The following is a 14,072-nucleotide window of genomic DNA, read 5'->3' on the forward strand; positions in this document are numbered from 1 at the left end:
GAATAATATATGGTTTTGTATGTATTCTATGGTAAACTCTTACCACAAGTTAACGGAGAACTCCCTTTAACATTCCAAAAGAGGCTTTAGTTTCACTGAAATTACCCAGTTAAAACCAATAAGAAATTGCCAAGGCATAAAAATAACCTACATCAAATAATAAAAGAGCAGAGAAAAAATCTATTAATTACAAGTAATATTTGAATAAACTATGACAATGAAATGAACATCAGTTCATCAACTACTACTCTACAATATTCAATAAATTCTCACCTTCTTGCATCCTCTACGTCATCCTGGCGAACATCACCTTCACTCAGGTATCTCAAAGTTCTTACATTATGGCCTTCTAAATGGAGCTTGGCTGAAATTTATTGAAAAGAAATAAAATAGAAAAAAAGTCTAAATGCAAATAAATCTGAAATTAATAAGAAAACGGGGTCATGATTAATATCTACGAGTATATCATTGCAAAAGAATTTTGAGATGGCAGGATGGAAAATAAAATTTCTTGACCTGTTTATATATGGATAAAATTATACAACACACTTGCCTTTGTGCAATTCTTGTACCAAGAGATGTAATTTAAAAGAAAAACTTTAATATTGTACAATGAGTATTTAAAGGAAAATTTTAAACCTATCATTGAAAATAACATTAAAAACAAACATTAAAGTGTGAAGTAAACTCTCTACAACTCTATTCTTAGTTTTTTGTATATCTACTTCTCTTTACTTACCACGTTCATCTTGAGTTAGTCCAGCCAACATTTGATAAAATATATGGTAATTCTTTTCATCTGGTAAAGGCCGGACGACCCGCGTCTGGTCAAGGAAGTAGCAGTGGATCTTAGTTCTGTATAACGCACCATCTGTTACTTGCACCTCGATGAAATGACCCTATGGAAAACATAATTGTATTAACACTAAGAAATTTAATTTATTCTTAAAAATAATTTTTTTTTATGTAATTTAAAGTAAAACATAAAGCAGCTACCAGGGTCTAGCGATATCAGGCAGGACAGCCGATCGGGACTACGGTCTACCCCAAAGCCAAAGCAAAGTTCTTCAAAAGAAGGCAACCGTGCTTACTCCATACAAAATGGGAAAAGACAGGTTAATAGAAGAAGATGCAGTATAGCAGAGGAATCTAAATGGGGGTAGGGGAATTTGGTCCGAACCTCCCTTTTAATTTTTCTTACGAAGCCTCTTTTATGAAAATAGATAAAAATAAAGTCTACGAACACCTGAATTGTATTAATATGTGATTCTCCTTTCTATGCAATCAAATTTCTTTTATTGTACAACACAATTACTTATGCGTCATTGGTTTAGATTGGAGTGTGCTCATACATCAATACCACCCTTATTCCTGTGTCCTACCCTGATGACATAAAAATTTCTAACATTATCTTATCTATGCTTTCAAACTAATATATTATGAGACTCAAACAGAATGTGGATATATTTTACGTGGCCATAATGATGGAGAAAGAAACTAATTTTATTTGATAGCGGACAAACTAGAGTCTGTATTTCTATGCTCCAATTTTGCTTGGCTCGTTGTGATGGAAACAAGTAAATTCATCTTATCATTAGATATGTGCTCTTTTCTCCTCATATATCTAGCACAAAGCACATTATATTTAATACTAATAACTGAATTTAATTGTAACAAACAAGATCTCACAATAAATTTACATCCAAGACCATAAACATTGTAGAATAAATCTACTAGTCCAATATTGACATTTTATGAATATACAGTACTTCTTGCATCCAGTACTTTATACAGTATAAAGTTTCAACATTTTAGTCTAAAAAATTTAGCATACAATGTACATAACTACGCAAATATATTTACGGCTATACAAATACTCTATTGAAAAAGGAAGATTAAAAATGACCTTGAAATTTTCTTGTTTTAGTTGGATGAACTACAAAAGCATCCCTTGGGAATTATTACCATTCCTAAATGTATTTTTCCCTCCATTCAAAAGAGTTAAAGTTTTACAGCAAAGGTGCAATTATACTTTAAGAGACATGAATATTTTCAAATCAGTATTTGGTTTCAAGAACGAAAATGCTCTAGAATAAAACCTTACATAAATGATGTACATTTACACGAGTTATTTATTATTAGGTGGTAAATTTGACATTCTTTTAATCAGGTAACACAGTATACTGCACACCAGTGGGTCTGGTTTTATTACGAACAATACAATATACTTACAATACGACTAGATTCTGAATTAGAGCCGGTTTTAGCAGAACCAAGGGATCGGAGGACTGTGAAGGCTGCAGCCAAGTGCTTGAAAGCATCTGTTTCAGGCCCGCCTCCCGCTACGTCAAACAGCTGTCGTAGCAACAGCATCGATGTGTAGGTCTTGCCTGACCCTGAAGCACCTACGAAACCAGAGATAAATGGTAAATAAATAAATATATTAATATATATATGTATGTATGTATGTATATATATATATATATATATATATATGTATATATATATATATATATATATATATATATATATATATATATATATACTGTACATTTATACTGTGGAACTGAAATATTGCAGATAAATCTCATTATCTTGATTTTCCCCTTTATATATATATATATATATATATATATATATATATATATATATATATATATATATATATATATAATATATATATATATATATATATATAGGGGAAAATCAAGATAATGAGATTTATCTGCAATATTTCAGTTCCACAGCATTGCAAAAAGGTAAGTTTTCTTTACACTGAAGCAGATATCTCTCATATTCCTGCAATAGCTCAAATAACAGAACTTCATAATAATAGTCGACATTTTATCTACGGAAAATATAAGAATTTGCGCTAGAATACAATTTGGCGCAAGATGCCTTAACAGACCCAAGGATATGATCCCAAAAAGATGACAAACTTGTCTTGAAAAGCTAGAAATGTTAGGCGGAAAAAAGGAGGAAAATTCCAGTTAAGTACAAGAAGGGAATGGAATTCACAGAACAGAGTAGCCAAAGAATTGTCAAATTTCACAGATTAAGTGTAGGGAAAGATGGTTTGACAGGTGTTACATTATATGCTGAATAAGTGGAAGAATTATTCCCTTGCGCTCTATGGAACAGTGACCAAATTAATACTTGTATATATATACATACATACATACATATATATATATATATATATATATATATATATATATATTATATACACAGTGTATACAAATATATATATATATATATATACAGTGATACCTCTGGATACGAAAGTTTCTGCTTACGAAAAATTCAGGATGCGAAAAGTGATTCGAAGATTTTTATGCCCCAGGATACGGATAAAATTTCAGGATACGAAAACCTTACGAGATCCCAACTCTTCGCCGAGAGTAATTTTAAAAAGCGCGCGCCGCCAGACTTTGAACTTGGGTAGACTCACTTACAGCCTCCCGCTCACCCATTGGTTATCTCCCTACTCAGACGCTAGCTGACGCCATAAGATCCTGCTTTCCTATTGGTCGGCAACTATCCCAGCTTGCCTACGCACGGGCGTTCATCTCTCTCTCTCTCTTTTCGTTCCGACCGCGGTATCGTTAACAGACATTGTGTTGTGTGCTTTCGCTTGTTTGACTTTGTGTTAATATACAGTACATTCGTACGCCACGTGTTATCGTTAATAAACTTTCGTTACTGTGCACTGTACTGTATTAGTGTTTACTATACATAGACTGTATATAACGTTACGTAGTGTATTATATTACGTATTACTGAAGCCATGGGTCCCAAGAATGTTGCCGAAGGAAAGAAGAAGAAGACGATGCTCTCGATGGAGACGAAACTTGAAATCGTTAAAAAGTACGAGTCTGGCATGCGTTTAAGTGCGATCGCCAAGGAGTATGGCCGGAATCCGTCTACGATAGGCACCATCCTGAAGCAGAAGGCGGCCATCAAAGCAGCAACACCTTCTAAGGGCGTCACTATTTTCTCCAACAAGAGAACGCACGTGCATGACGAGATGGAGAGGCTGCTTCTTGTGTGGATCAAGGACAAAGAGATCTCAGGAGACACCATCACTGAGACTACAATTTGCCAGAAGGCCTCCGCCATTTTCGGTGATCTCGTGCGTGCTCAGGCCGAAGAAGGAGCAGGAGAAGGAACATCCCAGCAGGAACCCCCAGAGTTTAAGGCTTCTCGTGGGTGGTTTGAGAAGTTCAAGAAAAGGACTGGCATCCATTCAGTGGTACGGCATGGGGAGGCAGCCAGCTCGGACACGAAGGCTGCCGAAGCCTTTGTTAAAACGTTCGAGGAGTTGACTCTGCAGGAAGGCTACACTTCGCAGCAAGTTTTCAATTGCGACGAAACTGGGCTTTTCTGGAAGAAAATGCCTCGTCGGACATTCATCACGGCGGAGGAGAAGAGGCTACCCGGACATAAGCCTATGAAGGACAGGCTTACCCTTGCTTTTTGTGCAAACGCCAGTGGGGACTGCAAGATAAAGCCCCTGCTGGTGTACCATTCAGAAAATCCCCGAGCCTTCAAAGCCCACAAAGTTATTAAGGAGAACCTTCCTGTGATGTGGAAGGCGAATGCAAAAGCCTGGGTAATGAGGCAACTGTTCATTGATTGGGTGAATGTCTGCTTCGGTCCGACTGTCCGAAAATATTTGGAAGAAAAGCGCCTCCCTATGAAATGTCTGCTGGTGTTGGACAATGCTCCAGCTCACCCTCCTGGCCTCGAGGAATATCTTCTGGCCGAGTATTCCTTCATAAAGGTCCTGTATCTACCGCCTAACACCACCCCTCTCCTCCAGCCCATGGACCAGCAAGTTATTTCTAATTTTAAAAAATTGTACACGAAGCATCTCTTCAAGAGATGTTTCCAAGTCACAGAGAGTACAAACCTCACTCTGCGTGAATTTTGGAAAGATCACTTCAACATCGTGATATGCCTCAAACTCATCGATCTCGCTTGGCAGGAAGTTTCGAGGCGTACCCTAAACTCATCTTGGAGGAAGCTGTGGCCCGATGCTGTCTCTGCACGAGACTTCGAGGGGTTCGGGAAGCCTGGAGGAGAAGCCGAGATCGTTGACGATCCTGAACCAATTCAGCAGTCTGAGGTGGCTGACATCGTACATCTTGGTACGTCCATGGGGCTGGAAGTTAGCGCGGAAGATATCGATGAACTTATCGAGGAGCACCACGAGGAGTTGACGACGGACGACTTGAAGGAGTTGGAGACGATGCAAGTGAGTGATGTTCAAGAGCAGTTCTCTAGCGGTGATGAGGAGGATGTTGCACCTTTGAAAACGGCAGACATTAAGGAAATTCTTGCATGTTTCCATAAAATGGCAGACTTCGTCGAAAAGGAACATCCAGAAAAAGTTTATACCAACCGTGCGCTTCAACACTGCAATGACGTTTGCCTAACGCATTTTAGAAATGTGTTGAAAAGTAGGCAGAAACAAGCTTCAATGGATAGTTTCTTATTAAAGAGGCCAGCGGTATTGGTAGGCCAAGACGAAGGTGAAAGTAAAGAAAAGAAACAGAAAAAAGAAAGAGATGAAGAAGTAGAAGGTGAAAGTAAAGAAAAGAAACAGAAAAAAGAAAGTGATGAAGAAGTAGAAGAGATTTAGAAAATAAGAAAAACGTAAAGTTATAAAAAGGCAAAAAAAAAAAAAAAAAAAAATTCAATTTTAAGTTTTATGTTACCGTTAAGTGTTAAAGTAATTTTTTCTTTCATTTTATAGTTTTCCATACGTAATGTTAAGTGTTAATTATTTCTGCCATTTTTTTTTATTTTGTAAAGTTTAAGTGTTAATGTGTTAAGTGTGTAAATTACTGTACGTAGTCTGTCACTTGTTACGTTTTCTGCCTTATGCCATCCTCCTCTGCCGCGACTTCGCTATCGGACATCGTCTCACTCAAAAGGTAAGTTTCAACTTTTTTGTTACACTAATTAACTGTAACCTTTTTTTCAGAGTGTACAGGTACAGTATCAATAATTAATTTAGGTGTACGTACAGGTACAGTAACAATACACCTTCACTGATCTAAATGCTTTACGTACATACAGTACCGTAACTTTTATACAGTATCGTACCGTAGTAAAGAAAACGGACCGTTTTCTTTGGGCTTGGGGGGGATAACTTGGCTATAACTACGTACTGTACATTATTGAATAATCTCATAGTGGTTTCTGGAATGGATTAGGCTGTTTTTAACGGTTGTGTTAATTATTGAATGATAGAAATGGCTGCAATGCATGTTTATTACTACAGTTTAGCGTGTTTATGAAAGAAAAGGTGACTTTTTATAAGGCTTGGAACGGATTAGGCTATTTACATGTAAAACGCGACTCAGGATACGAAACCGCATCCTGAACGGATTAATTTCGTATCCTGAGGCATCACTGTATATATATATATATATATATACACACATACATATATATATATATATATATATATATATATATATATATATATATATATATATATATATACTGTATATATCCCTTTATGAAAGGGGCTATGTGTATCGCCATGATCAGCAAGGCTGTACTGTACTAGTCACGGCCACCCACACCAGGTTGGTTTGCTGTGATAGATCAAACTAGTCTCCCACCATCACTGATCAGCAGTAGCCAGCGTGGTGATGAAAAGGGGCTAAACCCAAGACATGATTGACATATCTGAGGTCTTTGCCTTGCAGTGGACTAGAAATGGCTGAGTTTGTTGTTGTTGAGAGAGAGAGAGAGAGAGAGAGAGAGAGAGAGAGAGAGAGAGAGAGAGAGAGAGAGAGAGAGAGAGAGAGAGAGATATTTACCTGAGAGTATGATGGCCTGGGGATAACCCGTCTCGCTCTGCTGCCGCACTGCTTCGTGGACAACCCGTAGGAGGTGAGGACTCTGGGGAGCGGCCCTCGTCGACGTGAGGGTGAGGGCATTTCCAAGCTCATGGTAGGGGTTCACCGACAGGAGTATGGGACCCACATTCGTCTGCAAAGAGAAAGATACACATTTGAGAATGTCGGTGGAATTATGATGTTTCCGGAATAGGTAATGTGTATGCATAAACAAAATTCAATCTTTAGGTATAAACTGAGTAATATTATTTATGCATGTACTCTTTCACATTTGAAATTCTGTTCGTCAATATCTTTATCGCCAAACCAAAGAGTTATAATACTGATATCTTAAACTAGTCCCAGTCATATGTACAGTATATCAAACATGTTTTAAAAAAAAAACATAAACAAATGATTGCAAGTGCCAATCAAGAGGCGGCGACTTCAAAAGAATGAATATAGTGAGTGGTAACGCTAGAGTAAGTAACAACTCATATCATATAAAATATAATACTAGATGTAACAAAAAATCAGTTACATCCAAACAATTCCTTTTCCACAAATACCAAGGATTTTTTTTAATTCCATATTAGTCACCTTTATTAAGCTATTGATTAAAACCATAAAGTCTTAAGATTATGAGATATTATTTGTTATATCCAGTATTCTAATTAAATCAAAAAATGAAATTAATAATATCCCTTTATTTTGACTTTGTGTGAGTTAACAAAATACCCTGACTTCAGGATAATGGATTCCCAAGAATTTATTTTAATGTCACTGTTCTTAAAATATTTTATTTTTCCTTGTTTCCTTTCCTAACTGGGCTATTTTCCCTGTTGGGGTCCCTGGGCTTATAGCATCCTGTTTTTCCAACTAGGGTTGTAGATAAGCAAGTAATAATAATAATAATAATAATAATAATAATAATAATAATAATAATAATAATAATAATAATAATACTGTAATAAGGTTGCATTGGTGACTCCAATTCTTAACTTTTGATAATTAACTATCATTGAAACCTCCTCCTCCATTATTTTTAATCATCATTGTTAGTGATGTGCAAACTAAGGCCTATTCAACTTTTAATTCATGTGAAAAAGCATAAAATACAGATAGTATTTGAATGAAAATGCCATAGACGTAACATGGAAGACGTTTAATGTTGCCTTTATGTTTAATTTTGAGAATTCAAAGATGTTATTTTTTTATCTCGTACTTATTATTATTATTATTATTATTATTATTATTATTATTATTATTATTATTATTATCATTATTATTATTATTATTATTATTATTATCCAAGCTACAACCCTAGTTGGAAATGCAAGATACTATAAGCCCAGGGGCTCCAACAGGGAAAAATACTTAACTTACGCAACCGTCTCAAAGACGCTTTTGGAACTCGAAGCTATAATAATAATAATAATAATAATAATAATAATAATGTGTACTTACAAAATAGTGCATTTGGCAGAACCGGGCATGTAGAGTTTTCAGCACAGCGTCTTCGGTGAGTGGTCCAGCCAGGTGGATCAAGTCTTCCAACTCCTGAGCACCACCTGCCATACCGCCGCCACGCACAACAACACCATCTGTGAAAGAAAAAACGGGGATTAGTTTGAAAATAATTTCTAATTTGTGATAACTTATATGGAGGGAAGGAATAATAACTTACATCTACTTACTGTACCAATATCTACCCCTATATAATAAAAGGATAGTCTCTCTCTCTCTCTCTCTCTCTCTCTCTCTCTCTCTCTCTCTCTCTCTCTCTCTCTCTCTCTCTCTCTCTCTCTCTATATATATATATATATATATATATATATATATATATATATATATATATATATGTATGTATGTATGTATGTATATATATATATATATATATATATATATATATATATATATATATATATATATATCCTATCACAATAGTTAACATTGCCAAACGTATGACTACTCGGTCTCTCCTCTTAGCTCAGGAGCACTCGTAAACCACAATCTCCCACAAACTGCCGTGTTGTAGTTAGGAATGGAGATGGGGTGGGAATAGTTCAATCTGTGGGTGTACATATCTATCTAAAAATTTATGTCAGTTTGACGGGTCGTTCACACTAGTGTGTGTATATGATATATATATATATATATATATATATATATATATATATATAGAGAGAGAGAGAGAGAGAGAGAGAGAGAGAGAGAGAGAGAGAGAGAGAGAGAGAGAGAGAGAGAGAGAGAGAGAGAGCTCTGGTAGGAAAGTAAGAAGAAACTGATAATCGAACTCTCCTCTATAGAAGTAAGATGTTCATGTAGAATACAAGAGAATCTTAAAACAGCCTGGAGCTGTTCATTTAAAGTCTCTGCATGTTATATAGGGCATAAGAAGATTTTCAATAACTGAAAGTTATACATATAGGCAGGATTTAAATTTTAACTAGATAACAAGATTAACAAGATTTGAAGATTCCATAACCTTTATCTCACAATAATTTCTTATGCTATCTTATTCGTTTTATCATTAAAAGAAACTTATTGAACAGGATCAAGTGACATATTTGTTGATGAAAGTGCTAAAATGTGTATCTATTATTATTATTATTATTATTATTATTATTATCATCATTATTCGCTAAGCTATAACCCTAGATGGAAAAGCAGGGTACTTATAAGCCCAATTTCTCCAACGGGGAAAAATAGCCTAGTGAGGAAAGGAAATAAGGAAACAAATGAACCTATATGAGAAATAATAATTATGAAATATCTCTAGATTAGCAACAACAGTGAAATAGATTTGTCACATATAATCTATGAAGCGAGACTTTTTGTCAGCTTGTTCAACATAAAAACATTCGCTGGAAGTTTGAACTTCTTTAGTTAAAAAATCAATCAATACCTGTTGTGCTGTGAAGCTAACACCAATAAATCAGAAATCTATCAAATAAAATTAAAAGAGTTTAGAATTTGAATAAGGAGACGGGACCATCACATCCAGCACGACATGAAAGATGAGAAGCATCACTCAAAACATTTTCAATTTTAAAAGTATCAGTTTTTTTTTTTGGCGGCCTACGAGTTTTGTCAAGAGACAAACATTGCTAACTTTTTATGGGTATGCCATAGGCCTTCCCTAAGCTAGTTGGAGGTCTTGCGGATTGTAAATCATTTCCTAACGGGCTAGCCTTTACATACGCTGCCATTAACGTAAGGGAATCTTAATGCAAAGGGGGGAGGCAACAGGTTTCAACCCTATCATCACCCTTTTCGTATTCTGATTATCATTGGCTCCAATGACGCCCAGGTCATTGATGTTTACGGGCTTGTGTGTGTGTGTGTTTTTTTTTTTTTTTTTTGGGGGGGGGGGAGAGATCGTGTTGGCAGATGATCATTACAGTATCAGCAAATTTCGAATGATCAATTGTACTGCTTTTTACATATATACTTGTTATTTCATCTAAAATGTATAAAGTAGATATTTTTCCTTTCTACTTTTTACATTTTAGATGAAACAATAAGTATATTTGTAAAAATCCGTACAATTGATAAATCGAAAATTGCTAATACTGCAATGATCATATTTTAGCGCTTATCAACTTATTTCCCTGTTGGAGCCCTTGGGTTTATAGGATGCTTTTTTACCAACTAAGGTTGTAGGTTAACTACTAATAACAACAACAACAACAACAACAACAACAACAACAATAATAATAATAATACCCGAATTTTTTTCATGTAATCATCTGAAGTTATATGTCATCAATACTTCGACCTTTTAGTCCAGCAATTTACTCTTTTTTACGAAACGCGCAATATTCATGGAGACAAGAATAATAATGACCAATTTAAAGATAAATATGTAAAGAAACTCTAAAACTAATGAAACTACACAGAAATAAATGGGAATAAAAATGATTAATTAATTTCTAAAGAAACAGAATAAAATACAAATGTAAACCAACTTGCTGATTACAATAGAAAAGTCGGGAAGAGGATGATGATATACAATTAGTAAAATTGCCTCCTCTCAATCTGGACATGTTCTGAAGAATGTATGGAATGTTGCCTAAGGAACGACGGTTCTCAATCATGAGTGAAACATCCTTATTATTCGGAATTTTGCCCTAATGCGAATTTAACACGAAGATAGTTTAAGTTGTATGTACAATAGGTTTAAAGATTTAAAGGCCACTCATGAATGGCAGGGGCAAGGGACAGTGGCAATGCCCTAGAGACTGATCATATATACATATGATCAGCGTCCAAGCTCCCTTCCACCAAAGCTAGAACCAAGGAGAGCCAGGAAATGGCTGCTGATGACTCAGCAGATAGACCTATAGGCTTCCCCAAATCCCCTATCCTATGCTCACTAAGATGGTAGGGTTGCAGTGACCAAAGGAACTAACGAGTTTGAGCGGGACTCGAATCCCAGTTTGGCGTTTACCAACCAGGGACGTTACAACATCGGCCACCAAAAACCCTAACGAATATAAATTTACCATGATAAAATTACAAAGTGAATGTACAATAAGTAATCATTGTGTTAAATATGTGCATAACTTACATGAGCTCCCATCAACAATTTCTGTTCGAACAAGTTATATTTTCTTAATAAAATAACATCCTGTTAAATAGCAAATTCACTACAAATTATAATTTCTTTTTCATCGGACATTTTATGATTTTTTTTTTAACATCCTATTCAAATTCAAATTTATTATGAAAAAATTATATATTACAGCTAACATTTATGTATGCTGAAATCTACACAATTTCTTTTTCTAATCAAAATAGCTTTCATAATACAGAACTATACGGTACATAACATTAAATTATAAATGTTTCCATAAAACATACACTGATTTCCCTCGCATGTTAAGCAAATAGGGTAACCGCATTAGCGTAAAAGTTGCGCCTCACGAACATCGCATAGCTGTTTCAGCAGACAGGAAACGTCGTCAGGGGTCGCGAAAGAAAAATGGGGTCACTTATGGAAGGCAATGTCAATGGATGAACATTACGCGCATCCTGCAATTAAAAGGCGTAGTTGCCATTCCTCGAAACCATCAAGATGATTAATTGTATGGCAGTTTAAGAAATTCTTATGACAGGGGACATAAGACAGTGATTTTAAAGTTTACGACTTAATGTAATACTTAGGTAATGTAGATGGGCTATCCCTTCGTCTATACCACCCATAGGAAATTCTCTGTCAAGAGGTTCCCATAGCCAGAAGGGGTTATTCACATGGAACAGGACATGCCTTAAACTTTGGTCTGACTTACAACGCCTACTGGTGGTCATTCTTGGAAAGTCATGAATAAACACTACATGGTTTTCTGGTGGCTGATTAATGTTTCTGATTTATTTTCGAAATCCGCCTTGAGATGCCTCGAGACAAGAGTCCATTATCCGAGAAAATTATTACATATACCAAATTCAAAAGGCATTATGTTGGTGGTGGCCATTTTTCTACGTCTATTGCAGATAGGGGAACATTGTGGTTCCTATGATAGGGGGAAGATGAGGGAAGCTTCTCTTTTAAAAGAGACAGGTGAAACCCATTAATTATAAGTTTGAAGATAAAAGGACGACTCGACATAAAACAATAGAACTCAGGACCAGGTGAATAAGAGGAAAGATTGGACATCTTGTGAGACTTTCTATCTACTGAAGCCATCATACATATAATGATAGGATATATTAAGACTATTATCTTCTATGATTATTCATCATAAGTAATTCAATATCATATATGTATTCAAGACATTGGCCAACAGACAAATATGCTAAAGAGTGGCATAGGTACAAGCAGACTATTGATTTTACACTTACATCTAAAAAAAATATTCTTACTGCTTTTCATTTCGTTTAAATTAAAGGATTACCTTTATCTGGTGTTGGAAAACAGCCTTTAACAACTAATAAACATTATACCTGCCATTCAATTTCCAGTTATCATTTCTATACTGTACTATCATGCAACTATTATAACTTCCATTCTAAAAAAAAAAATCACTACATATTTTTTTCTGTATATCATAATCATTCTCTTTACGGCTTATTTCAGGGGTCCTTAAAATTAGTTTGCAAAATGAAAGTCGCACTCTGGTAAAAAAAGACAAGATTCTTTCCAATATTCAATTGAACACGAAAAAAACATAAAAAGTTCAACAAGTCTTTGGAATGTTTGAACCGGAATATATGTAGCGTCAAGCAACTACAGTAATGTTTTAGGTTATATCAACAACAAGAAAAGGTTTTTTTTATGAAACATAATTGGCCATCGAAATGATGCCAGATACAATTGAATTGTTTACACATTTAGTTTTTAAGTATATGATCTATTGCGCCAATGGATAATTGGATATATATATATATATATATATTATATATATATATATAATTGATATATATAGTATATATATATATATATATATATATATATATATATATATATATATATATATATATATATATATAATTCATGATAGATAATACCAACCTCAAGGCCAGAGAAATTAATTTCACTCGTGATTTCTGTAGACTCGGATATTTTCACCCATACATGCACTATATAAACCCACTTATACTGTATATAAACAGTATATATATATATATATATATATATATATATATATATATATATATATGTATATGCACAGTATATATATATATATATATATATATATATATATATATATATATATATACTGTATATATATGTATGTACAGTATATATGCAGTATATATATATATATATATATATATATATATATATATATATATATATATATATATATACACAGTATATATACAGTATATATATATATATATATATATATATATACAGTTATATATATATATATATATATATATATATATATATATGTATGTACAGTATATATGCAGTATATATATATATATATATATATATATATATATATATATATATATATATATATATATATATATATATATACACAGTATATATACAGTATATATATATATATATATATATATATATATATATATATATATATACATATATATATACAGTATATATATATATATATATATATATATATATATATATATGTACAGTATATATATATATATATATATATATATATATATATATATATATATATATATATATATATATATATATATATATATCATATCATATGTGTAAAGATATCTATCATT

The 14,072-nt window shown here is 33.8% G+C and overlaps 1 protein-coding gene across 4 annotated transcripts in view; it reads right to left on the bottom strand.

The window, feature by feature from the left end:
- Positions 1 to 14,072, bottom strand: part of dachs (unconventional myosin-IXb-like dachs) — a 487,051-nt gene that overhangs the window by 9,723 nt on the left and 463,256 nt on the right. For all 4 annotated transcript variants that reach the window (XM_068377091.1, XM_068377089.1, XM_068377090.1 and 1 more), the window contains 5 exons: positions 8,322 to 8,458; positions 6,837 to 7,008; positions 2,233 to 2,405; positions 740 to 899; positions 274 to 364 (listed from right to left, as the gene is read on the bottom strand). In XM_068377091.1, coding sequence (XP_068233192.1) covers positions 274 to 364; positions 740 to 899; positions 2,233 to 2,405; positions 6,837 to 7,008; positions 8,322 to 8,458 — 733 coding nt within the window. The remainder of the gene's footprint in view (positions 1 to 273; positions 365 to 739; positions 900 to 2,232; positions 2,406 to 6,836; positions 7,009 to 8,321; positions 8,459 to 14,072) is intronic.

Source organism: Palaemon carinicauda, chromosome 7 (genome assembly GCF_036898095.1).
Source record: "Palaemon carinicauda isolate YSFRI2023 chromosome 7, ASM3689809v2, whole genome shotgun sequence".
Classification (NCBI taxonomy): Eukaryota; Metazoa; Arthropoda; class Malacostraca; order Decapoda; family Palaemonidae; genus Palaemon; species Palaemon carinicauda.